Source organism: Tursiops truncatus, chromosome 5, assembly GCF_011762595.2.
Source record: "Tursiops truncatus isolate mTurTru1 chromosome 5, mTurTru1.mat.Y, whole genome shotgun sequence".
NCBI lineage: Eukaryota > Metazoa > Chordata > Mammalia > Artiodactyla > Delphinidae > Tursiops > Tursiops truncatus.
The window spans coordinates 99,778,966-99,806,825 of record NC_047038.1 but is presented as its reverse complement, the minus strand read 5'-3'; the positions used below and the strand labels follow the sequence as shown (position 1 = coordinate 99,806,825).

General features: G+C 37.5%; 1 protein-coding gene across 8 annotated transcripts in view; it reads left to right on the top strand.

The window, feature by feature from the left end:
* WDFY3 (WD repeat and FYVE domain containing 3) overlaps window positions 1-27,860 on the top strand; it is a 264,702-nt gene that overhangs the window by 186,544 nt on the left and 50,298 nt on the right. For 7 of the 8 annotated variants that reach the window (XM_073805420.1, XM_073805422.1, XM_073805421.1 and 4 more), the window contains 11 exons: window positions 110-343; window positions 7,310-7,409; window positions 8,995-9,155; window positions 10,167-10,396; window positions 11,501-11,610; window positions 13,222-13,404; window positions 14,759-14,916; window positions 16,015-16,092; window positions 17,802-18,029; window positions 24,114-24,167; window positions 26,389-26,557. In XM_073805420.1, coding sequence (XP_073661521.1) covers window positions 110-343; window positions 7,310-7,409; window positions 8,995-9,155; window positions 10,167-10,396; window positions 11,501-11,610; window positions 13,222-13,404; window positions 14,759-14,916; window positions 16,015-16,092; window positions 17,802-18,029; window positions 24,114-24,167; window positions 26,389-26,557 — 1,705 coding nt within the window. The remainder of the gene's footprint in view (window positions 1-109; window positions 344-7,309; window positions 7,410-8,994; window positions 9,156-10,166; window positions 10,397-11,500; window positions 11,611-13,221; window positions 13,405-14,758; window positions 14,917-16,014; window positions 16,093-17,801; window positions 18,030-24,113; window positions 24,168-26,388; window positions 26,558-27,860) is intronic. The other variant, XM_019926664.3, reaches the window with a different exon arrangement.

Here is a 27,860-nt window from a genome sequence, read left to right as displayed (position 1 = left end):
AGGAGGGAAACACTGAACAAAAATACTGTTGCTGCTACAATTTGGTGGAAGTAAAAATATCAAATGAAATCGAATGTGACTAGGATATATTTCCACTTGATTTTACTAGGTGACTGATCTTGATGATGAAGTTGGATCTCCAGCAGAAGAGTTTAAAGCCTTTGCAGCAGACACAGGGATGAACAGAAGCCAATCAGAGTACTGCAACGTGGGTGTCAAGACATACCTGACCAATCACCCTGCTAAAAAGTTCGTTTTTGACTTCATGCGGGTCTTAATAATAGACAACCTCTGTCTTACCCCTGCCAGCAAGCAGACTCCACTAATTGATCTTTTGTTGGAGGTAAAGACAAAGAAATGCATTTACATCTCTTTCAATTTGTTTTTATAATGAGAGCGTTAATAACCAAGCAAGTTTTATGCCACATACCTTTCAGATTTCTAATTCTTTTGGGTTGTAAAGGCAGAACATATCATGAGCTATGGGAATTTTTTATCACAAATGTGCTAATATACACCCTATCAATTTGTTTCTCTTCTTTCTATTCCTCTTGGTATGTCCTTAATTTAGTCCTTTATCACCCTTCCCCTGGATAGACCAGGAATTGACAAACGTTTTCTGTAAAGGGCCAAATAGTAAATATTTTCAGCTTTGTGGGCTGTACAGTCTCTCACAACTACTTCACTCTGCCATTAATGAGAAAGCAGCCACAGACAATACATAAATGAGTGAGCGTGGCCGTGTTCCAGTACAACTTTATGTACAGTAACAACTATAGGCTGAATTTGGCCCATGGACCTTAGTGTTACAGCTCCTTCCCTAGTCATTTACAGCAGCATTGTCTCCTTAGCTTATAACTTCCTACTTCAGTCCCTCTTATTTATCACTTCCGGTATTATTGCTTTTAGTGTCCTGTGGGGCTTAAGGTGTGGTGCATTGCACATAATAGGTGCTCAATATGCACTTACTGAATTTTCCCCAAGGCAGCAAACTTGTAGGTTGTTTGGTATCTGAGCTCAGGCTCCTATAACAAAATACCATAGACTGGGTGGCTTCAGTAGCAGACAGTCATTTCTCACAGTTCTGGAGACTGAGAAGTCTGACGTCAGGATGCCAGCTTGGTCAGGTTGTGGTGAGGGCCCTCTTCCTGGCTTGCAGATGGCTGCCTTGCTCTCACATGGCAGAGAAAGACCTCAGGTGGTTATTCCTCTTCTTATAAGGGCATGAATCCCCTCATGTGGACTCCCCATGACCTCATCTAAACCTAATTACCTCCAGAAAGCTCCACCTCTCTAATATCATCACATTGAGGGTTAGGGCTTAATTTATGAATTTTGCGGGGGGACACAAACATTTAGTCCATTGCACTTGCTAATTCTCCTGATAAGTGATAAGAACTAGCTGATGCATCAGAAAACAAACCCTAAAGTGGTCACACTGCTGGCTCTAGAAATTGACCATCCCTGAAAACCAAATGTTCACCTAGAAAAATCTCAAGAAAAAATAGAAGATCATTGAAGGGGATCTAATATATAATTAGTTGCCTATACGTTCATTCTTTTGGCCAATTCATATAAATAGGGTCAAGCAGTACATGCCAGAGCTCTGAAAATAATGTTTTATGAAAGATTCAATCAGTGTAAAAGACTAACTGCTTCTCTCTGTGAGGAGCTTTCCACATGCCGCCCTCAGCAGTTTGACAACTGAACCTGCACTTTCTCTGCTCCCTCTAGTGGCGAAAACAGTTAACTTTTTATTTGAAACCTTAAAATCCCAGCAAATGTTTTATCTTATTCATGTGAAAATACCTGTTTGATCAATTAAAAGAAATCAGTGTAATTTAGGTACCAGTCACGCTAAGCACTTTAAAGCATTTTTTAATTTATTTATTATTTATTTATATATCTTTGGCCGCTTTGGGTCTTCGTTGCTGCGTGCGGGCTTTCTCTAGTTGCGGCGAGCGGGGGCTACTCTTCGTTGTGGTGAGCGGGCTTCTCATTGCAGTGGCTTCTCTTGCTGCAGAGCACGGGCTCTAGGCACGTGGGCTTCAGTAGTTGCAGCACTCGGGCTCAGTAGTTGTGTCTCACGGGCTCTAGATAGAGCGCAGGCTCAGTAGTTGTGGCGCACAGGCTTAGCTGCTCTGCGGCATGTGGGATCTTCCTGGACCAGGGCTCAAACCCGAGTCCCCTGCATCGGCAGGCAGATTCTTAACCACTGCGCCACCAGGGAAGTCCTATGCAAAGCGTGTTAACCGGGACCACAGTGTTCAATATTGGCAGAAAAATAATTGATTTCATCAAGAATTCATCTGGTAGAATTTAAAAGCCTGCCTGGTGGAGCTTGTCCTCTTTGGAAACTTTAAGAAGAGAGATGGCTAGTGTTTTAGTGCATGGGGTAAGAATTTGAAGCATTCTGTGCAAAATAAAATGGTTTTCAGAAAATAACAGGATAAAGTTAAGAATAGGTGTGTGTAAGAAAGCATAACTGAGCCAAAAAATAAAATACACATATGTAGAGTAAATGAGGTAAGTGTATGTATTCAGTAATAACAGTCTTGTAGGAATCCTAATAGCTAATTAACTAGCAACGGGTAAATTGTATAATTGTCTTTTATTTTGGTTTTCTGTATTTTTCAGTAAGGAAAGTTTGATATGACATGTATTAACCTTGAGATAACATTCTCATTATTGTGGACACTAACTTGCCCTGAAGTGGAATTTTATCTGATTGCATTAGGGAGTCAGGGGTGGTAGTATTTTAGGAAGAACCAGGGAGTGTCAAGATTGAATTTCCCAAATAGATTATCAACTCTTTAAAGTTAGGGACCAACTTTCATGTGTCCTTTTGTCTCTCACAAAGTTAGCTCAGTGCCTTGGTGTGTTCTTTAAGTTTTTTTGAATTATTTAACTATAACTATATCCCTGGCAGTTCCCAAACAGGAAGATATGATACCATCTAATAAGAAAGAGATAAATTTGCTTTTAAAAATCAGTGCTTTGAGGAACTTCAAATCTAATACACAAACACAGAATACACATACAAAAAATATTTAGTGGAAATGCTGTTGCATTCCATGTCTTCCCATGGTGTAAAATAATAAATTACAAGCATATGATTCTGAATGTTACAATTATGAAGTCTATCTCTGAAGAAAGTCAACAGAAGAACTATCCTATATATTTACCATTTACCTACGTGAAGGAAGGTGTTTGAACCAACTGATTTTTGGGCTGATATGCTCAAGCCAGGCCATTTTCAGTCTTATTGTTGGGATGTCATCGTAAGAGTGTCTACTTACTTGATTGTATCTATAAAAGAATGTGTGAAGTTATCTTTATTAGCAGTCTATAAAAATAGAAGCTTCCCATTCATATAGACTGGCTTGAGTGTGAGTCAGGCCAAATACAAGGGAAGCAGTGTGGTGTCATAGAAGGACCTGGTTTGAATTCTGGCCCTGTGGTTTATTATGTAAACATTTTATTCTCACTGAGCTAAATTCATCCTCTAGAGAATGATGTTATATACTATCTCCCCTGCATGATTTTTGTGACAGTTAAATATATATAAATCACCCAGCAAAACTATTTTGAGAAATTAAACATGTGCTGCTTATAGCTGTGTAACCTTGGCCCAGCTTAGTTCTCCTCACCCCTTACAGTTTGCCCATCTTTAAGATAGCATAAAAATAGAACCTGTCTCTGAGGACTGTTGTGAGGATTAAGTAAGGTAATACATATAAGATTCATAACACAGTGCCTGGCACGTAAGACCTGCTCAAAAATCAAATGGCCTGTGGTGGCTTATACAATCACCAGCGTCCTCTGCTGTCACCACCAGGCATCTAATGAAAGGCCAAATGAATTTGCTGCATGTGGCCACGGAAGGAAAGTACCTGAGAACAGATCAAAAAGTACTTGTATATACCTGAAGGAAAGAAATATGATGAAACAAAGGAGGCTGATTTGGAGTGTGTGCCTGTCTGAGGAGTTCGCTGCTTTCTGCTCCCGCCATCTTCTAAAAGACCTCCCCGTTCCCATCAGAGTGCAGCGCCCCCTGCAGAGCAATAAACAAACCAAAAGAAGTGGCAAAAGTGGGCAAAGAGAGTGCTATGAAATAACTGAGAGAAGAGAAGCCAGTCAGGCTTCTGCAGTCAGAAGGACAGAGCGCAAACCCCTCTTCCTTGAAGGCTTTTCCTGTTACGGAGCACTAAAGGCCTCCCCCGCAGAGCCAGAGGGCTCTCAGCCACGGGCAGCACATGTGCCCACGACGACTCTGCATGGTGTTCCCAGGCCTCAAAAAGGACGCTTTGAGTCTTTGAAGACTCGTGTTGTTGACTGGCTTCACTGTCTTCTCTGGGAAGACAGATCTCACAGGCAGAGCAGAGCATAGGGCTCACCCTCTCTTCCTTCGACCCTGAATTCATCCTGGTTGTCTGGTGGGCCAACCAGGTTTATCTAAAAAAATGGAGAGCTTGTGGCTGAATTGCTCTTGTTGTGCATTTGTTAACTTCAGTATGGAGATTTTTAGTAGGGCTGGAAGAGTATGGAATGGCAGGTGAAGTGCTGAACTTTGGCGTCAAAGAAACTGACGTTTGAAACCTAGTTGTGACTTGACCAAGTGACTTGACCTCTCAAAGCCTCAATTACCTTATTTCTAAAGAGGAGATGATAGTATCTACTTCAAAAGGATATTGTGCACAATGAGATAAGGTACATAAAACTAAGCACTGTGTAGTTACATAATTGTAGTCCAGTGAATTGTTTTAAAAAAAGAAAAAAACACCCAAGAAAACTATGCATGCACTCATAAAGTCTTAAGTCCGTTAAAAGTTAGGCTACTATGAGTATCAGCAAGAACATTTGAACTTGGCAGTTAGAGCCAATAACAGAGTTAATTCTGGGTCATGATCATTCATGAAACAGTTTCAGTGAGAGGAATCAGAGGATTAAATACGCCTGTTGGTGACTGAGCCAGCCTTAAATCCTTATAGAATACAAAAGAATACTTTCTAATTAAGTAAAAATAACTATTGTTGACAGATCAAACTACTTCTCTATGTTCTATGTTCCCTGTTTTACATACTCCAAAACTTTGTCTAATTAAGATTTCGTAAACCCTACTCATTATTACTTATCCCATTAGCCACATTGAGTTGATTATAATCCTGAATGAGTATTGCCATCCTCAGGGGTATTTAAATCCTCCTGTGAGTGGAGAGCCTTACTCCTTCGTAAATTTTGATCACTCAAGCTGTTTGAAAATGGTCTCTTATCTGATTGCAGGGTAGTCCTCAGACCTATCAATCTGTCTTGTCACTTAACCACTTGAAGGTCCTCGCTTTCCTTCCGTTAACAGGGGTGGGGTCTTGATGTACTGTCAGCATGAGGAATAGGCAGGCCTTGGCCCCAACTCTTCTGCTGACCATTGTATTAGTCTGTTCTACACAGGAAAATGTATTAAGATTATAAACAGGGACTTCCTTGGTGTCTCAGTCATTAAGAATCCGTCTGCCAATGCAGGGGACACGGGTTCGAGCCCTGGTCCGGGAAGATCCCACATGCCGCAGAGCAGCTAAGCCTGTGCACCACAACTACTGAGCCTGCGCTCTAGAGCCTGCTAGCCACAACTACTGAGCCTGTGCTCTAGGGCCCACGAGCCACAACTACTGAGCCTGTGTGCCACAACTACTGAGCCTGCTCTCTAGAGCCCACAAGCCACAACTACTGAGCCTGTGTGCCATAACTACTGAGCCTGTGTGCCACAACTACTGAAGCATGCACACCTAGAGCCCGTGCTCCGCAACAAGAGAAGCCACTGCAATTAGAAGCCCGCACACCATAACTAGAGAAAGCCCACGCGCAGCAATGAAGACCCAACGCAGTCAAAAATAAATCAATAAATAAATTTTCTAAAAAAAGATTATAAACAACATGTCATGACCTTCACTTTTTCCCAAATTATTCTAATGCCAAACCAAACTCCTAAGAACTAATATTCTTTTAACTGTTGCTAGGCCCATGTTTTTCATTTTAAAACAAAATATGTTTTATCAGAAAAACAGAGAAACGTTCATTACAACTTTGGTTGGTTTTTGAATCCTTAGAATAATATCTTTGATCTGAATATAGGATTCCAATTTTAACTGCTTTTTTAAAATCTTCACCAGCACCACTTTGAAAATCAGAATAGAAAGAAGTGGGTTTTTCCCCAGTGGAACAGATTTTAACTTTAAATGCATAAAGCAGAACAGTGTTCTATAGCCCACTTTTGCGGCATGGTCATAAACATAGTCCTAGACCTGTCTGTGCGAGAAGAAATAGATTCTTTAACTTCACTTGCAAAGCATCAGTACTCTGCTTGTAACTACAACATCCAGATCTCTTTTTAAGAAACAAATTTATGTCAGTTTATTGAATCGTTCAATATCCAGCTCCTATCCAAAGCCAGCTAACATGACTGGCATTTGAGAAGAATGACAAAAAGATCTTTCCTACCTTTCATCCCTGTGTTCCCAGTGCTTTACCACCTCTCAGGCTAGAGACTTGAAAGTTATGCACCTGGATCATACCACCCTAATTACCAAAAGAACTGCCATCAGAGAACTATAGTTTAACTTTGTGCCCTAAACTTTTATTCAAGATAATTTTAAAAATCGTCTTTGTACTGTATAAAACCATTATCAAAGGTACAACCTACAGGGCTGTTCATTGTCCTCTTTATAAAAACCCACAGGGAACATTCTTCTCAGAACAATCTTAGGAAAACATCTTTGCTGACTATATAGTATGCTTCCTTTTTTATAGATAATTAAAGGCTTTGTAAGTCATATTATTATTTTTTCTCCTTCTTGACCCTAGGAAGCTCAAAGCAAAATTGTGTGCTTAATTGATTTTTTTGATATAAATACTTGCCTCCCCATTGACTTTACCTTCTTGGTTACTAGACTCCTGAGCTTTTGTGTTTGTTTAAATGGCTTTATGATTTATTTTATCTGTATCTCATTAGAAACTGCCAGATCTCTTTTGGAAGTGAGGTAGATGGATAATAGATATCAAATATTTATTAAATACTTAAAATGTTTAGAATACTGCTTTTGGAGGAAAGGATTCAAAAGAAGGTATTGTTTCACCTTTGCTTCTATTTGTTTTTTAATCTATGGTCAGAAAAATAAGAGAGTATAAGCATATATACCATCTCTTGTGACATATTCTACTACTTACCAGTAGTTTTTTTTTAATATAACTATGGTTGATGAGCCTTACCTTTGTTTACTGGGTTCTGTTTCTAATTCTAAATTTTATTGATTAGGCTTCCCCTGAAAGATCGACAAGAACTCAGCAAAAAGAATTTCAGACTTATATTTTGGATAGTGTGATGGACCATTTGCTTGCAGCTGATGTTTTATTGGGTAATATCATGTTTTATTTTCACTCTGTTAAAAGTACCTATAATCACTTCCCTTCTCTATCTAAACCCCAAGTATACCACTTTTTTAACTTCATCTTTTTCCTTCTTTTCTGTGCATTTTCCCCTTATTGGTATTTTCCTATAATGAGGAAAAGGCCCATCTATCTCCTTCCTTTGAACCTGGGATAAAGGATCAACAACAGGGAGTACTTAAGCTGCTTGTCCACGTTCATATGCTCAGAGGTGGCAGGAAGAGGACAAGGAAAGAGAAAAAATGTTTTTAAAACCATATTATGTGAACAGTATATTTTTATGAATTATCTAATACTTTTAAAAATTACTGTGATATACTTACAAATAAGTTACAAATGTAGCACTCTGAATTACCACCCAGGCAACATGCCTGTATAAGAGCACTCAGAAATGCATTACCAGCACCCTCAGAAACTATACCTATTAGTGGAATTATTCAGTTATAGGTATCTATGTTATTCTTTAGAATGGCTTTCAGGATGTAAATTCAAAGCACATTAAAATGTTTTTCCTGTATGTCTCTAGTTACAATAAAACTACAAAACTTGATACATTTACAGTGGAGCTAACATTTATATGTAAAACAATGACAAAATTTAAAGAAGGAAAAGTAATGATTTAGCATATTTGCTACTTGAATTTCTGGTAATTATATAAATCATAGAACCTCCATGCTATTACATTATCATTTTTTTTTTAACAAAGTAAGTTTGCCAAGAAAATCTTTAGTGTTGTCATAACATGCAACTCTCAAACTGTGGTGTCAAGTCAGACTTTTGTATTTGTTCTTATCGCTTGAGAATCTTAAGTAACATCAGTCTTACTACATAAAGACACAAAACGAAGAGTTTTGCATTGTGTAGTGATTTAGAGTTAGGTGGGAATAATAATTACAGTCAGTTAAGGCTCCTAATTTCTAGAAAGGAGGGAGGGGCTTAAAGGGGGCATTCTGTTGGAGGAGGAGCCAGGAGGATTAGTGTTGAGGCAGTATGTACACAGCGAGCACACTGAAGCCACCGGGGCAGCTTGTAGAAGAGAAACAGTGCTGATGGGAATCATGGAAGGGGTGAGAGGTACCCCATGGCACCACCACCACTGATGGTACTCTGTGTTTTACAGTTCTTTTGGACCTCTCTTTTGCCTCCATTACTTCATTGTGCTTAAAGTTTTGTTTGATGATTTGTTTTGCCCTTTAGTAGTTAGACAGAATCAATTTACAACTAATAAACTGACTTAATTTTTCTCTCAAAGGGAGGCTATGTGTCACTGACAGTTGACGAACTGTTTGCTTATCACAGACTGTCTTAAGTCAGTAAGAAACTTCAGTCTCCATCCATAACACTTTTATCCTGCAGAAATTATTTCTTCCAACATTTATCATGACTTCTGGCCATGAACATCATTTTGCTTAAAGTAGTACATAAGAGCTAATGGTCTTATTTCTAAAGGTAGTAGATGTACTCATCTTGCCTTAGCCTGATTTGTTGGAGGGTCTGGTCTTAGGCTGGTGGACATCAATTTTCTTAAGACATTTTTTTCCTGCTGGAATTTAGGGGAAGATGCATCTCTGCCTATTACCAGTGGAGGGAGCTACCAAGTATTGGTGAACAATGTGTTTTATTTCACACAACGTGTGGTGGACAAGCTTTGGCAAGGCATGTTCAACAAAGAATCTAAACTTCTTATAGATTTTATAATTCAACTAATTGCACAGGTAATCCATTGTCACATTAGTTGTAGAGTACATGTTTTCCTATTGAAAAACTTTGCCTCAGGTGTCAAAATTGTTGGAAATAAGTGTAACTAGTAAGATAATGAATGTTGACATTTTAATGTAAAGTTCAGCTTATTAGAAGTGAATAAAACGTAGGTCTGTAACCATTCCCCCCCTTACCCGTGGCCCGGTGCCAGTGTGTCCAATATGTAAAGCTTCCTCATTCTCTCAGGCTGTGGGCTCCCACTGCCTTCCTCACTGGCATTGCTCATTGCTAACCACATAGCTGGACAGCTTCCTGTTGGTTTAAAGACCTTAAGTTAATACGATTTGATAGATTTTCATAGTATGATGCATCAGTGTGTCAAGATTTAACAGAGCATGAAGAGTTGATATTAGAGGAGTATTCTCTTCTTGTAATTGAATCTTTACAAAGTTCACTGTAGTCCTTGTTCCTTTGAAGATGTCATATTAGTGTGTGTTTGTGGTACCTTTTCCGGTTTGGCACAAGTGATAAATCTTATTCAACACACGATGTAGAAAGTAGGAAATACTGTTGTCATGTTATTAGACACACACATGTCACCCAAGAATTTTTTAAGAATAAATTTGTATTTAAGCCAAAGAGAAAAGTTCTCACGTGAGATGAAACAACATCAGAAGTTCTTTACTAACATTTTAGGTAATTTTTTTTTTTTTAGTAATTTTGAGTAGCGATTGATCACCCTTACAAAACTTGTGGGGTAGGAGTCTCTACCCAGATGGCACTTGCCCGTGTTCTGAGGGAGGCTGCTCTGAACACAGCTGTATATACACACAGCACTCATCTCATTACATTTATGTGTCTCGTGGGTTCTGAACCTCATAATAGCAAGAGCTTTGTATTTTTTATCTTAGCACCCCAGTACTTAGCATGGTGTCTGATACATAATAAACCTAATAAATGTTCATGTGTGAATGATAAGCAGACTTTTTTTGTCCATTTTATTAAAGTATCTCTCATATCTTTAGTCAAAAAGAAGATCCCAGGGATTGTCACTGGATGCGGTTTATCACTGCCTCAATAGGACCATATTGTACCAGTTCTCCCGGGCACACAAAACAGTCCCGCAGCAAGTAGCTCTCCTTGATTCACTCAGGGTCCTGACTGTAAACAGGAACTTGATCCTGGGCCCTGGGAACCATGACCAAGAATTCATTAGCTGTCTGGCTCACTGCCTCATTAACCTGCATGTTGGAAGGTAACTCTTTTAGGTTCAGTTTGAATTTGTCTTTGATATTTTTCTACCAGAACTCTTTGTTCTACTTTTCTGATTATAACATTTCTTTTTTCTTTAATCTCGGTTTTACTTAAAACTTCATGAGAAGGTAAAAGACAAGGGTTGAATTTCTGCAGTGAAATAATGAGTATATTTTTGCTTTAATTTTCTGTATCTTTAAATTTTTTGTTAATCACATGTCACATATATAATTTTTAAATAAGAATTTGCTTTTCAAGTAAATTAGATACACACTGTTGGAGGTTAAGAGGGGTAAAAAGATAAGAATGCAGTAAATAAATGCAATATATGTTAAATGGGTAAAATTAGTATTTTGCCACTGATTGCTTTGCAAGGTATTTCTTTGGTGTCTGCTGGGGGCCAGGCATTGGATTAGGGACTGGGATGAAATGTGAATGAGACAGACCCTGTGGCAGGTCTTGGAGCATGCAGTCTACGAGGGAGGATCCATAACTAAGCAATGTGCTCTTGCTACAAGCACGGTGCTTTGGGAACACATAACAGGTGCCCCTAGCCTGGGAGAGACACCTGCTGAGTTACAGCTTGAACCTGGTTGAGGATGAAGTTAATCCTCCAACGAGAATGGGGAAGAGTGATGTGGGAAGAAAGAGTCATCTATGCGATTGCCCAGAGGGCAAAAAGAATATGGCACATGTAGGAAACTGCAGGTATTTCACAGCTGCTGGAGCAAAGAGTGGTGAGATAAGATATGGGAAAGGGGGCACAGTCATAGGAGGAGAATGTTCTTAAATGAACTTTTCGTAATTTTTAGGTAAAAATGTTAATAGTGATAAAAAAGTGTCTTAAATAGTACGATTCTCCTCTTAATGCTGTAATTTAGTTTAATTACATTCAGTCGAGTGGATTTGTGACATCATTGCTTAAAAATGGCATTTTCATGATAAACTATAAGTTCTGTTCTGTGCATCTGCCAAATGTCTGCCACTTATGGAGCTCTGTGACAGAGCCAGCGTTTACTTGTGTCGGCAGAGTAGTACTTAGTCATCACAGTTTACAGCTGCAGTAATTTCCTTCATATAGTTTAAACTGACTGGAATTTTTCAGCAATGTGGATGGGTTTGGACTGGAAGCAGAAGCCCGCATGACTACATGGCACATTATGATCCCCTCGGACATTGAACCAGATGGTGGTTACAGCCAAGATATTAGTGAAGGTAGTTATCTCAATTTTTTCCCCCTTTTCTCTCCACTCATTTCTAAGATATAACCAAAAAATCCGACTTCAGAAACCGCCAACATTGACAACCAATCTCTCCATAGGGCATACCTGAACATATACCAATATGCCCGCCAGCATATACCAACGTGCTAGCTGTACATCTCCTTATGCCAGGATGAGTAAACCCCTGATATTGCTCGCCCTCCACATTTTATAGTAACACCAGGAAACTTGGTGATACTTACATTTGCACAAGCAGTAGTGCAAATATGATACTAACTTGGCGCTTACTATTAAGAGAGCTGGCTATTGATAGTATTAGGCCAATCACAGTAGAGGCAAATATTGCTTGAGACAGATTGTCAGTACTACCATTTTTATTCTTTCTCCCTTTTTTAAATCTAGTTTTCCCACTGATTTTGTAATTATCGTGCATATGAGAGTCTTTGGGTGGATTGATTTCTAATTTCCAACGTTGTTCAGTTGAAAAGATTAGATAATTACAGAAGTGTTTGTCTCTCCAGCAATATTTAGTGTGGTAGTTTTGCATATGATTTTATCCTTTGTAGGTCCAGCACTCATTCTTTCATTCATTTAAGCATTAATTTGTTCTCTGTTCTTTCACTAAAATTCTTAAACCCCAGACACTAAGGACACAGTGATTGTTTTCACCCCCCAAGGAACTAACAGTCTAGAACACTGGTTCTCAAAGTGAGGTGCTCAGACTAGTAACATTGACATCATTTGGGAACTAGTTAGAAAAGCAGATTCTCTGGCCCCATTCAGATCTACTGAGTACTCAGTACTCAGATACTCTGGGGGATGAAGACCAGCAATCTGTTTGAACAACCTCCCAGGTGATTTTGATGCTTGCTAAAGATGGACTGGCCTAGAGCAGGAGTCGGACAAATTAGCAAGGAGTCCAAAGCAAGATGGAATTTAATAGTAAAAGCTCTAAAAATATTTGTTTACTATTTCTTTCCTTTTGCAAAATCATCAAGAACAATTAACTTATTTGTGAATATACCTTAAATATTTAGATCTAAAATTTACTTTTAAGTGGAGAATAAGTTCTTTTCTTTTATAGAAGAAGCTAGACAATGAAATATATATGTAATTTCCAGTTTTATAAATAAATATGTAGTCTTTTTGCTTGATATAAAGTTTTTTGGTTTTTTTTTTAAGTTTTCCAAGTAGCCAATCGCATTTTTGGTTATCTGAATAATCCTTTTTTTGTTGTTTTGGTTTTTTTTTTTGGTTTGTTTGTTTGTTTTTGTGGTACGCGGGCCTCTCACGTTGCGAAGCACAGGCTCCGGACGCGCAGGCTCAGCAGCCATGGCTCACAGGCCCAGCCGCTCCGCGGCATGTGGGATCTTCCCGGACCGGGGCACGATCCCATGTCCCCTGCATCAGCAGGCGGACTCTCAACCACTGCGCCACCAGGGAAGCCGTGAATAATCCTTTTTTACTGAACTGGCTATGATATGAAGCATTTTTTGGACAATTAAGTACTATACATCTAAGTTGAAATTCTTCAATAAAAAAGAAAAAAAATACTAACTACCTTTATATTCTTTTTGATCAGTTGCTGTTTTTTATTTCCTAGGGCGTCAGCTTCTCATAAAAGCTGTCAACAGAGTTTGGACTGAATTGATTCATAGTAAGAAACAAACCTTGGAGGAGCTTTTCAAAGTCACTCTACCAGTGAATGAAAGAGGCCATGTGGACATAGCTATAGCAAAGCCGCTCATTGAAGAAGCCGGTTTGAAATGTTGGCAGAATCATCTAGGTAAGACAGTTTACAGATATCATGTGACAAAGGGACTTACATACAACTATCATATATGGGTGCACTTTGGATATGAAATTAAAACTTTCCCCGAAAGATATTATGATGACAATAGAAATGAAAATCAATACAGTATAGCCCATTCTAGAATGATTATGCTGAGATTAGGCTTTTCTTCTTAGATTTTTCTTTTAATTTTATTTTGTTTTTGTTTGTTTTTTTTTTTTTTTGCGGTACGCGGGCCTCTCACTGTTGTGGCCTCTCCCGTTGTGGAGCACAGGCTCTGGACGCGCATGCTCAGCAGCCATGGCTCATGGGCCCAGCCACTCCGCAGTATGTGGGATCTTCCCAGACCGGGGCACGAACTCATGTCCCCCGCATCAGCAGGCTCAACCACTGCGCCACCAGGGAAGCCCTCTTTTAATTTAAAAAAAAAATTTTTTTTTTATATGTGTTATACATCAGGCATCTATGAGCTTGGTAAATAATACATTGCTCACAACTTTAGTATGGTCACCATCTTGGTTATGAGTCTACATCCCTTATCTATAATTCTGAAATTCAAAAAGCCCTGAAAACCCAAGGTGTTATTATTAATTTGATGCCAAAACTCACTTGGTAGCAAAACCTAACCTATCTTTGTTTATCCTACTAGGCATTAATATTAATACATTTTGCTGCAGAAATATTAATTATTATATTATTAATTATTGTTTGTTACCTTAGACCTTCTGGTGGTCTAGGGTGATACAGTACATGTACTGTATCACCATTTTTTTTTTTTTTTTTTTTTTTTTTTTTTTTTTTGCGGTATGCAGGCCTCTCACCGTTGTGGCCTCTCCCGATGCGGAGCACAGGCTCCGGACGTGCAGGCTCAGTGGCCATGGCTCACGGGCCCAGCCGCTCCGCAGCATGTGGGATCTTCCCGGACCGGGGCACGAACCCGTGTCCCCTGCATCGGCAGGCAGACTATCAACCACTGCGCCACCAGGGAAGCCAGTGTATCACTTTCTTAAAATTCTAAATTCCAAAGTATACACAACACCAAAGATTTTAGGTAGGGGACTGTGAATTGTTATTAACATAGAAACTGATTACAGTTAAAATAAATTTGCATATTACTGCAGAGCTATGAGGTTTCAAGCAAATGTGAGTTCAACTAGTACAATAAATGTCATGCAGCTATCCTTATACAAGATAAGTAAATATAATATCTGAGAGTGTCTGCATCTGTAACATAAGCTGCTTTTGATAACTACAGAATTGTGGTTTGTAACTATTATGCCAAAGTATTAAAAGTAAGGCTAATAAATACATGGAGAAACTGTAAAATACTCTAATTTTAATTTTGTAGCCCATGAAAAGAAATGCATAAGTCGAGGAGAAGCTTTAGTGCCCACCACACAATCCAAATTGTCCCGTGTCAGCAGTGGTTTTGGTCTTTCCAAGTTAACGGGATCGAGAAGGAATCGAAAGGAAAGTGGGCTTCATAAACACAGTCTTTCCACCCAGGTACATTGTTTCGTTTTATTAATGATATGATTAGAAATTTGTAATTCAAGGTTTAGTTGTAGTGTTTTATATAATACACTGAATACATGCAAGCATATGATTTGAAATGGAACTTTTCTGCATTTTTGCTTTAGACAGAAGAGAGAAATAACTCAGGTTGTGGAGCCTTCTCCCATTTTATTATAAAATTGCACTATGAGTGTTGTGTATTTACATCCATTGCATAACTGGACATAAGATGAGATTCAGATATTGATATATGATAGACTATGGATAATTTTTTCTCAGCTCTCCCAAACCTTCCATTTTATTAATAGTTATATAAATTTTAAAGCAACAGCAGACAAAATAGCTTTTTATTTTTTATAATTTTGTTGTACATGCCTGAGATTGATTTTTTTTTTTTAACTCATCTACCTCCAGCATTAATTTCTTCCTCATCATACTGTCTTTGCCATCGCAGAATATTAGTGGCAGCTGTGAAAAGGGCCTGGGAGAAACCATGTGTATGAGTCATTCCATGTGTCAGGTTGGGTTCCCCAGGAAGCACACTCTGAGAGGGAGTTTAGTGTGCAGGATGTTTATTAGGGGTGCCCTTGATATTTGTGGATGGGAGAAGAAGGAAGCAGGATTGGTCACAGGGAAATGTCAGGCTACAATGCAGGTCTGGCAACAGACCCAGCTGTGACCCAGGTGGAGCTTTGGTACCAAAATGACCTGTCAGAGTTGACCTTTACTGAGCTGAAATGGCTGAGCCTGCTTGCCTCCAAATCAGCCAGTGATTGTGGGGTGCCCACAGCTCTCTGCAGCTGAGGAGATCCCTGAAATACTGACAGCGCTCCCAGAAGTTGTGGCAGTGAGCCCTTCCTTGAAAGGGGCACTGGGGGATGGGGGGTATATGGATCTGTGTCCATCACATAAGCCTCTATCAGATTCATTATATAATTAATCTTTCAGAGTTTTCTGTGGGGTTTTTTGGGTGTTGTTGTGATGACTTTAATAGAATTTTAACTAACTTGGGGGGCATTATTTCAAGGCTAGTTAACATTTTTTTCCAGGAAATCATGAAATATTAAGACTTTTTCCACTCATTGTTAGGAGATTTCTCAGTGGATGTTTACACACATCGCGGTTGTTCGTGACTTAGTAGACACACAATATAAGGAATATCAGGAGGTAAGAATCATAATCATAATAATGGTTTGTTTTACATTCTTTGAGTGAGAAAAGATTGTTTCCCTTGGTATCTTCCTCCTGCTTTTAAGAATAAGTTGCTGAACTGAATTTATCATGAGATAATGTTTTGTTTTGTTTTTTTTGCGGTACGCATGCCTCTCATGTTGTGGCCTCTCCCGTTGCGGAGCACAGGCTCCGGACGCGCAGGCTCAATGGCCATGGCTCACGGGCGTAGCCACTCCGCAGCATGTGGGATCTTCCCGGACCGGGGCACGAACCCGTGTCCCCTGCATCGGCAGGCGGACTCTCAACCACTGCGCCACAGGGAAGCCCAGATAATGTTTTTGATTATCCCTGCCAGCAGCTACTTTGGCCATTGGTTTTAACATAGAAAGACTGGAACTTCCTACAGGCAAACTGCATTAAAAAGTGACAGACTGGAGATCAGCACAGCTGAATCCTAATGACATTCACTACCAACATATTGCATGTGTCTGTTCTTAATAAAAATTAAAATATTGGAAAGATCCCTTTCTTTCATACTTAACAAGGAGACCATGAAAATGTGCATCAAAATCTCTAAGAAGTCTCTAAAATTCTAAAAAATTAAAAGATAAAGGTATTTTTTATTACAAGTGCTTGGTGATTTTGTCAGTAAGAAATATTTTCAGTGAAATCCTCTTGATGAATTCATAGTTACTCAACAACTTATTCGAAATATTTTATTTCCATGGCAGCTGAGTTATATCTTATTAAAGATTTCTGAATGATAAGCTGCTAATATTTTATGGGCATGATACTAGATACTTAGTTGTTACAGGGGATTTCCTCCTGCCAGGAACACATAAGTACTATGATGGTATCATTATAATATCAAGGTTACTCCTTCAGTAATCATTAGTGTTAGTTGTACAGTATAAAGGGATCTTTATTCTTAAATTGTATACTTATATTCCATGAATTATTAGATAAGCATCTAATCATTAGGTGCTTAGTTTTAAGCATCTACTGTTGAAATGTTACACATTTTGACATTTGACAAATAGAAAGAAGTTATTCCAAGTCATAAATTTCCATTTAAGTAAGGTGGTTTGGATCTATACCAGGGCCAAGTAACAATGGTTTTCCTTTAATTTTTATATGAATGTTAAGTTCCCTATCAGAGATGCATGTGTATATTCTTTACCTAAAATTATTGGAAATGTTACGGTGATTACCAGGAATCTAGTGTGTTGGCAATATTTCTTGATGTGGCTTTCTAGATTTTCTTTTATTCATGTTCTAGTAACTGTTTTACAATTGGGGGTGGGGAAGGGGTTTCATCCTTAAATTACTGTCTTTATTAACTCACACTGGACAAACCATTTCCATGTATTTTCATAAGTAATATTACCATCGTCCCTGTCCCTGAGCTACAAGTTCCTTCAGCACTCTGGTCAGGTGTACTGCACACGCTACCCTGTAGGGATCTTCCATGTATTGTATACTTGGTGCTAAAATAATCGGGCCATCACTAAAACCCCACCTTCTCACAAGATCGGCAGCTTACTTTAACCATAAATAAATGTAACTTTACTTTTATAATATTGCCTGAAATTACCTGGATTGGTTTTTGTTTCCAAAGAATAACTTGGTTTCAAGGTACTTGTAGACTGTTCATTGTTGCTTGTGCTTTTGCTTGAAAACCAACCTGGACTCCCTCTTGTTAGCGTCAGCAAAATGCCCTGAAGTACGTGACGGAGGAGTGGTGCCAAATCGAGTACGAGCTGCTGCGGGAGCGGGGGCTCTGGGGCCCCCCTATTGGTTCCCATCTCGACAAATGGATGTTGGAGATGACGGAAGGGCCCTGCAGAATGAGGAAGAAAATGGTGCGGAATGATATGTTTTACACCCATTACCCTTACGTGCCGGAAACGGAACAAGAGACAAATGTGGCGGTGAGTGCGCAGAATTCAGCGTTTGTAGTGACGCTTCCATGTCTGTCTTCTTTTTTGTAAGCGTTTTCCCTTATTTGGTTAATTACGAAAAACACCTAATTTAGAAGATTTGATGAACTATAATAAGTTGATAATGCCAGGGTGCTGGCGGTGGAATGAAAAGGTGCAGCAGGGAGCCTTCACAGTGAAGTGATTTGGATCTTAGACCCTGGAGCCAGCTGCCAGGTTTGAAACCTGCCTCTGCCCCTTCACTAGCTGGTGACCTTGTACCGGCCACGTTAACCTCTTCAGCTTCTGCTTTCTTTATGCCTAAAATGGAGAAAATAACAGTTCCATCTTAGAAGCTATTGGGAGGATTAAGTTAATTAAAATTAATAAAGTACTTAGAATAGTGTCTGGCACAGAATAAGCACTATATAAGTGAGTGTTAATAAAATAAACATTGCCACTAAGCAATATTCTTTGAAGAAATACAGAGCACAGTTAAAGAATAATGATAGCCTGAGTGTATAGATCTTCCCATTTATATTGAGAAGCTTCATCACTGGCTCCACGGGTATAAAACGAACAACATTTGCCCCTCAAGTTCCTTTTTATTCAGACAGTTTGCCCTTCCTAAAGCCTTCATTCAGATTTTTGCACTGACCATAAAAATTTTGTCTGAAATAATCATGATCTAGGAATCATGTTTTTGTGTTCGGGAAAATACAGTCTTCCCCAATAAAGTCACTGCAAATTTGGAAGAGAAACCCTTCATGGTTTAAGTACTTTCACATACTTGACTTTAATATGATTCTCTCAACAATTGAAGAAACTAAGATTTATAAAGAAGACTTGACACATGTGTCTTCTAGTAAGTAGTTCAGATCATATAACATGAGACAACTTGCATTGTTCCAGTGTCTCTTTTTTTCCCAACCAAAACCCTGGCTCCATTTATCTTGTGCTAATTGACTATACATTTGTCCTGATGCTACTTAGAATATAGGCCTTAGACCTGCTAATATATAGTTATTTAAGTTTTTTTTTTTTTAAGATAGCTCCCTGAAGTTTACTTTTCTCAAAATTATTCCGTTCTGTCAAGAATGCCGTACTTGGGGGACTTCCCTGGTTAAGACTTCGCTTTCCAATGCAGGGGGCGTGGATTGGCTCCCTGGTCAAAGAGCTAAGATCACACATGCCTTGTGGCCAAAAACCCAAAGCATATCGGGACTTCCCTGATGGCACAGTGGTTAAGAATCTGCCTGCCAATGCAGGGGACATGTGTTCGATCCTTGGTCCGGAAAGATCCCACATGCCGCAGAGCAGCTAAGCCCGTGTGCCACAACTACTGAGCCTGGGCCCTAGAGCTTGCGAGCCACAACTACTGAAGCCTGTGTGCCTAGAGCCCGTGCTCCTCAGCAAGAGAAGCCACCGCAATGAGAAGCCCATGCACCACAACGAAGAGTAGCCCCCGCTCGCCACAACTAGAGAAAGCCCGTGTGCAGCAACAAACACCCAATGCAACCAAAAATAAATAAATAAAAAATAAAGTAAAATTTTAAAACAGAAGAACAAATTCAATAAAGACTTTTAAAAAATAATAAAAATAAAATAAAAAAAGAATGCCATACTTGATAAATTTTAATTTAAAGCACTGTAATTTCTAATACTAGCACACTATGTAGAAAAAAAAATCCACCCATATTTTTGCAGCCTTTTAATAGCACCTACATTTGTCAGATCAGACTAGCAATATAATCTCTATTCTTCATCCATTTTCCCCAAATAAATAATTGAATAAGAGTTTAAGCCTGTAGCAATTTGATAAAATATTTCTTACTGAGTCAACACTCATTCAAATTGAATCCATTCAGGGATAGGAAAATAGAAGATGTGCTCTCCTAAATACGTGACCATTCACTATTTCTATATAACTGAGGCATATACTTTTTGAGTTACATAACCATAGTATTTTTTTTATTGTGTCTACACCTTTCCTTCTTTATAACAGTGTCATTTGTTTTACAAAAGTATATTTGAAGTTCTGTATCAGATAAAAACAAAATAACCTATTCAGAGTCCACACTTACAACCTTAATATCATTAGCATTTTACCTAAGCCAAGGAGTTCATCAGTCTGTGAAATCTAAACAGACAGTCTCAGAAATAAGTATGAACCATACGGAACTTTTTTTTTTTTTTAAACCAGATGGGTTACATATTGGGAAATACAAGGCAGTCAAGAAATGTTAGAGATACGTTTACAAAAAAGGAAAAAGCAGGTGGGAAGGGGAGATGACTACAGATTGTAGAATTCATGCTGCTGCTTAAGTTCATGCACAAGTCAAGGTTAATCTGCTATGATGAAGTTTTCTGAATGAATAATGATTTTGGTGTTGCTCGTTCAAACTCTTTTGTAAATTTGAAACCCCATTAAATGTCCACTTTTTTTCTTATGGAATATGCAGTCTGGCAATATCAACAGCAAAGAAAATTCCAAAAAGTAGAGCAGCTGCTATCCCACTAACTTCTGTTGTGAAATCAAAAAAGGAGAGCAGATATTTAACGAAGCACAGTGAGCCTTGATAGTCTGCAGAGCGGTCACTTGCAGTTTCCTGTATGTCTCATGACAGCCCTCTGAAGTATAATTATATTATTATCCCAATTCCACAGATGATAAATAGAAGCCTAGAAAATTAAGGAACACCTTCTAGGTCATGCTAAGTACTGGAGCAAGATATAATGACTATAGATTGACAGTTCCTCAGACGTTCCTCACTCTTGAAAAAGGATTCCAATCTTTGGTGGTTTTGAGAAGTTGTCAGTGGACAGTGAATTTCTTCCAGACAGAACCACATATTGGGTTGGCCAAAAAGCTCGTGTGGGTTTTTCCGTAATGTCTTATGGAAAAACCTACACGAACTTTTTGGCCAACCCAATACTAGGTTTTGTCTCTCTAATGCTAAAGAATATCTAGAACTTAATGTTGAGTGAATGGACTTACCAGCACTCTTTCTTCCTAAGTTAGAGTTTATCCATTGCTTCCCATTCAGCATGCTTATAGAATTTTCCTAATTATTTTTCCACTAAAAAGGGCTAGAGTCAAATTTTATGGGGTGTAAAGTTTATATAACTTGGGGAGGCACTATAAGAAAAAGAGTACAAAATTATGAATACAAAATTACTAGGGCCCCACTTCCAGGACTTTGAAAGGAGCCCATGGGAAGTGACGGCTGTTGAGGTATATGCTTCATTAATTTCACCATAAATCCTCCTGTGGTCTGAGCTGTATTAAATATTGCCTCCCAGAGTTAGAGATCAGTCACGTCTTCCCTTTCAGCTCCCATAAACGTGTTGCCCTCCTTGCACCCATGTTTATAAAATATATAGGCAGTACTTTTTGCGACGTTACAGGTATTTCAGGTATAACAGGTACAAACTGAAAATTGCTTTTAAGGCCTCTTGATAGGTAAAACAGGCTTTGCCAGGAGTAAGGACAAATGATTTGATCTTTGCTTTATTTATGAAGAACAATTATTGTTTTAAGTAAAATTTAAATCTTTAGGCCTCTTAATTGAACTAAGAAATAGAGTGATGATTTAAAAGTTATTTCTTGTTTTAAAATCTTTGATGTGTTAGAATCAAGTGATTATTTCTTTCGTTATTAAAGTTTTATTTCTTAAACCTGGATAATGCTACATACTGTATTAAAAAATAGCTTACCCTTTATTATTAGTTTTGAATTTTATTTTTAAATTAGTTGTTTATTTATAGAATGTAGAACATATGTGAGTGTTTCATTTGCCACCGACTTAAAAGCCTTGAAAGTTTATCAACTAAAATTGTTTTAATGAGAACAACAATATTTTTTTTGTCCTGAGAAAAGTTATGTACATGTGGAAAATTCTCCTATCTCACAAAAAAATAATTTATCCCCTTTGCACAGGGACTTTCCTTAGGGGACCATTTTCAAAACTAAAATAGCTATACTGAATTGCACTGTAATTCTGTATTTTAAGTGGTAGTATTAGTTATAAATATTAAGATGTGAGCCTGGGATATGATGAAAATACAAAATATGGTTGTTTTTAAGCAGTTGTCTAATTACTCTGAATCCTAAGGAATGAGACTAAAATTCCATATCTTGCCATTTAAGAAGTTATATTTAAGTACTAAAACCAGGTTTTAGTTCTGTAATCCCCTTATTTTCACAGAATAATAATCACAGAATAATAATCTCAAACAAATTGACTATTCTTTGCAAATATCATTGGGGCAAAGACCTCACCGTTTCCTGTTAATGTTGGGTTGGACTGCTTGGGGCAGAAGGGTAAATGACTTACCTGAAGTTCCTTTTCTAATTAAGGGAGTCTCATGTGGGTGCCTCCACATATATTTTTATATAATATATAGATATCACAGGACTCATAGGAACTAAGCAACTCATTCAAGAAATTCCATTGCCAGCAATATAGAAAAATTGGAAGTAAAGGGAATATAAAATTATTTTCTACAAATTCTGACTTTGAAAAATTTAGGTTTCTATATAAACATAATTATAATAATAATTCAGTTATAAAAGTTTAAAGAGCGCTATGATAATACTAAAATTATTAGTATAACATATATCTTCGCTAATGAATGTTGTACCTTTTAGTAAAATAAGATCCTCAGTCAGTAAGTGGTTCAGTGAGCAAATATGTATTAAACTAGCACTGTGCCCTGTGCTGCATGGAAAATACAATTGTGTACATGTCAGACCCTGCCCACATTCTGGTTGGGGATATATAGTGGACATCAGAATTGGGTTTGACAATAGTAATTGGTCATTTTGCTATATTGGTTTATCACATATCTATCCAGTGATCCACCTTGTTTTTTTATTAATTTCAAAATGAGTTGCAGAGTCAGTACCCTTCACCCCTAAATACTTCCCCATGCATATCAATAGAGTTCAACATTTGTTCATAATTCTTTTTTATTGACATAAATTTTAATATATTGAAATATATAAATTCTAAGTGTACCATTCAGTGAGTTTTAACAAATGTGTAGTAATACTCATGTAACCCAAATCTTTACCAAGATTGAGAACATAGATGTATATTTTCAAGATTATCCTTCAACATAAGGTATGCTTTTAAAAGTTTGCTTTTAAGGAGAGAGGTTTATTAAAACCATATTAAGTATTTGAAAGTATGCCCAGTAGTTCAATGTTTGTTTTGCCAGGGGAAGCAAACATCTGTAAAAGCATTTTGCTTGCTCATATTTACTCTAGGGAAAGGTACTAGAAGTCATCTCCAGGTACAAACTGTGAAAAGGAAGAAAAATTGGAATGATTCTTGGATGTGTTACTGTCTGTCTGTAGCTGTCTGTGTGTTTACACGCACAAGTCACACACTCCAGCTCAACAGATACTGCCTTCTTGTTAGTCGAGATTTTATTGAGAATAAAATATAGAGTAACTACCTAATTCTTTAGAAAGTAATTTTTACAAAAACTTTTGGTTTGGAAGGTGATGATCCAGGCTTCCTTCTGCTTTCAGCCTTTCTGAGGTCATAGCTGTGAAGGTAGCAAAGGAAATAGGTCCTTGGGCTTTTAGGGGAAGGTGTTTTTTCACTAACAAGCACTTAGTGATTTCTGTGGTATGGGATATTGCAGATAATAGTTTAAACCAGTTGCTTCTGTTACAAAACAGATCTAGGGATAAACACAGTAAAAGGTAGGTGGAAGGTGATAGCTAGCACTAGGTTCTATTATCTGGTTTTCTGTTTTTTCCTTTGAAGCCATATAAAGAGTTGCCTGTAAATCATCCATGACACTGGCAGCCTGTGGTGAAGTTTTGTCTCTGTGATTTTTAAGTTTGTCCTGTTCAGTAGCCTTGAGAATTTTAGTGTAGTTTCTTTTACTTTAAAACTACTTTGGATAAGTGAGAAAATAATCACAAGATGCTAAGTGATTATTTCAAGCAGCTTAGGATATCATATTAATTTTGTGTGAGTGTATCTTCCATATTCCATACAGTCCTCAAGAATATTTTATTTTTGTGTTGTTCTTTGTTATTTTTTTCTGATGTGTCTATACTTAATACCCTGTTTTCAGTCTGAGATCCCAAGTAAACAGCCTGAGACACCCGATGATATCATTCCTCAAAAGGTAAAACACAAAATACCATAAAAGAATGCAAAATACTTGCAGTTTTGTTTTTTTTTTCCTTTGTGTTATTTTGTTTTGTTTTATTTTGTTTTATTTTAGTGCATGGTAGACTAGACTAACCTAAAGGGTTGACTTTCGATTTGTTGTTTCTATAAGTTCCTTAGAGTTGAAAAGTGAATTTCATTCATGCTGAGAGATGTCCTCGTCTCTCTTGCTTTGTTCTGATTAGCTTTGTAGGGTCTGTATGTTGCTCACTAACAGGCTGAGTATTCACTGCTCTCACCATGAAATGTGTACTGCTTCACACTTAAACTAACAAGTCCCAAGGCATGTTAGTAATGGGCAGCCTGACACTACCAACTTTTTTTTTCAATTACTCATTTTATTCTTCTAGATATTAAACAGTATATATTTTGAGAATGCAGGTGTATTCTCTTTTAAAATTACTTTTTCAATCAGAAGGAACTAAATGGAAACTAAGCATATATGACCACTTTTTAAAATACAATTTTAATTTATTTTAATTAATTTAAATTTATATAATTGTTTTCTTTTTCCAGAAGGATTCAGTACATAATAAAGTAAAAAAAAAAAAAAAATGCAGTTCAGAAATGTCACAGAAATATACCTCAAAATATTTAAGGGAAAATGCTTATAGTTCCAAGTTCAAGTCAGGTATGAAGTCAGTAACCAAGATGTTGTCCCACATCTGTTAATTCATTGTCTTGCCCATCACTAACTATGCTTTCATCTTTTTAAAAATGAACAGTTATGAGTTGAAGATAATTGTTAGATCTCATGTAGAGAATTGTTATAGTACAAAATTTACTACCCTGCTTTCATTTCAAAAATATTGCAGTATTATTAGTTGGTTCATCAGATCCTTCCTTCCATAACTGTAATTTTTTTAAATAGCATTTCAGTACTTTCCTGTGTTATGTATTTCAGTTTCCATTTGCTGCATATCATTCATCAAAGTAGCTTGCAGCTCTCTTCATTCTCTAACTTTATACCTGAAGTTAAAAGAAGGGTAATGGTGGCTTGAGTTAGGCATCTTTTCATCTCAAAATTGGTTCACTATTTTAGTCTAAATATTCCTGTTGGACACTTGTTTTCTACTTTAGTTGAAAATCATTTTTTTAAAAAGGTCTTGCTTAAAATAAGCATTATTGTAGACAATACATATAACTACCTGAGTCGAAGAGTTAGGCTGATAGAATACTTTCAATTAGACATTCATAGGAAAAGAAAGGTAAGATAATGTTTAGAAAGGGAAGGTCTTTAAGCATGTTTCAAACCCTGTCGTTTTCTTAATTGTTAATTTAAAGTCTGGGTCTCATTATGATCAACGTGTATACATATAAATTTTTCCCTATGGTTTTACATTTTTGTAGGAAATTTTAGACCTTAATTTTTCATTAACTATTGTTTTAAGAAAAAAAAAACTTTGGGTCAATTGGAGAACCTGTTTTTAGGATAAAAATTATTCTGAAAAGGAAATGCTCTTGTATCATACACCAAAAAGGTAAATCTTTTCTAATGTTTCTACATAATTAATTTCTTCTTCAAAATGGACTTATATGTTCTTGATATACTCATTTAGTTAGTAAGTTTATGGATCACATTCTTTTACACACAAACAACAGGATGTTTTAGCAAATTAGACATACCAGCTCGGAGTGGCAGGCCAACCAAACAGTGCCATCTGGCCTGAAGTCGGTCGATTCCATATTGGGTCAGGACTCTCTGAAGGTTTGGGCCATTTCCAGAGTTCCAGAGAGACATGGGAATATGGGAACAGGGCAGTTCTGGGTCCCTACCTCCAAATATCTGAAGTAAACACTCACACAGGTAATTCCAACTGAATGGATGGCCCTTTAGGCCTATTTACTTGGGGTGGAAGCAAGGTTTCAGGCTCCTCAGAAACTAGACATCCCCTTGCAACTTGATACTCTCCGACACTGGGCATTCTCTCTACTGTACTGACGCATCAGTAAGGCTGTACTATACTAACATGGAAACATTTGGCTAAAGATGATGTGTTTCTTTTTTCGGGAGGAACAAAACTTCTAATATTGTTTTATATATATTTTTTTTAAATCAGTGCAATTTAAAAATAGAGAAACTTAACCCAAAAGACTGTGGATTTACCCTGTATAAATACAGTCTATTAATTCTTGAAGATAAATTATCTGAGTCCTTTCCTTTTGTTGTTTCTTAGAAACCTGCTCGATACAGAAGAGCTGTAAGTTATGACAGTAAAGAATACTACAAGCGACTAGCCTCTGGCAACCCAGCCATTGTCCAAGATGCCATCGTAGAGAGTTCGGAAGGTGAAGCTACTCAACAAGAACCAGAGCATGGTGAAGACACTATTGCTAAAGTCAAAGGTCAGCCTTCCTCTCTGATTTTAATTAAAAACCATTTGGGAGCATTCCTTTTACTTGAATCTATATGAAAATATTAGCAACTATAAACAGTAGGGTCAACCTAAAAGTATCCGTACATATTTTACTATCACATCCTTCTTAAAGATTGATTTCTATATCAGAACTAAAGAGACTGTCTCTTCTTTATTGCCTACAGATGAATGTAATGTGCCTGTTGGCTTGATAATTTTTTTTCACTGTATCTGGCAGAATTCTCAGTGGTGCCTGATATTTAAGTTAAGGCCCTGAAAACTAAATAAATATATATAAAACTAAAACAACCACTAAATGTGTCATTAGTGCATGTTGGCTAACAGTAAGAAATAATGGTCTTTCTTCTAATGAGCTAAGACAGATTATTCCAAAGCTATACTTTATGAGCCTAGAAAGACATGCATATGGTGATGAATTGGACTAAAATGGCCATGGACTTTTTGATTTGTACTTCTGCATATGTGTGCCCCCTGCCCTCTTGCTACAGCTTCTTTGTGATCTGGACCTACCCAGTCTTGAAGATACTGGTCAAACTGTCCTCCTCTGAAGGCTTTTCCAACTCCGCTGTCCTCCAGTAGCACTTTGCTCATATCTTTTATAGCAGTTTCGGTGATTTCTTTCACTGATTTATGTTTTCCTAAATTATAAGTTTCTCAGGGGCAGAGATTATTTCTCCTCTTACTCTATAGATTTTGGCACATGCCTGGCACAAAATGGGAATTCAGTCAATATTCAATAAGTAAATCAGTACATTGTTTTAATTTTTTAAGCCTCTGATTTATCATAAATTCAAAAGTCTTGGCATAGTCTATAGATAAAACCCTAGAATATAAATTAAGAACTCTAAATTAAAAATTATTTTCAGATCTCATTGATAAAAAACTAACAGTATATGACCATGTCAACAAAAAAATTTATCTGCTGTTGTGATCGGCTTCTCCTATTACATTATACCTGTTCTCTCCTGTGATAACTATGAATTACTAAAGATTTCATAATCCATCTAACATTTTCATAGAATCACTGAAACTTTTATTAGTTGAACAAAGTTTTCAGCCTTATCATTTCTTGACACTGCATCAGCAAAGTTATTGAGATGGGTCCAAAGTTGTATTTCCTGGCTATAACCAAGGTGTATAATTCACAGAGTTTGTGATGTCTTGTGTTTGGGTCATTGGCATTTAACTTCTCTTGGCCTCATTTTCCTAATGTCTAATTGAGCTAAAACCACAAATTTTGGTGTCACTACTATGATATGCAAGATGCTATG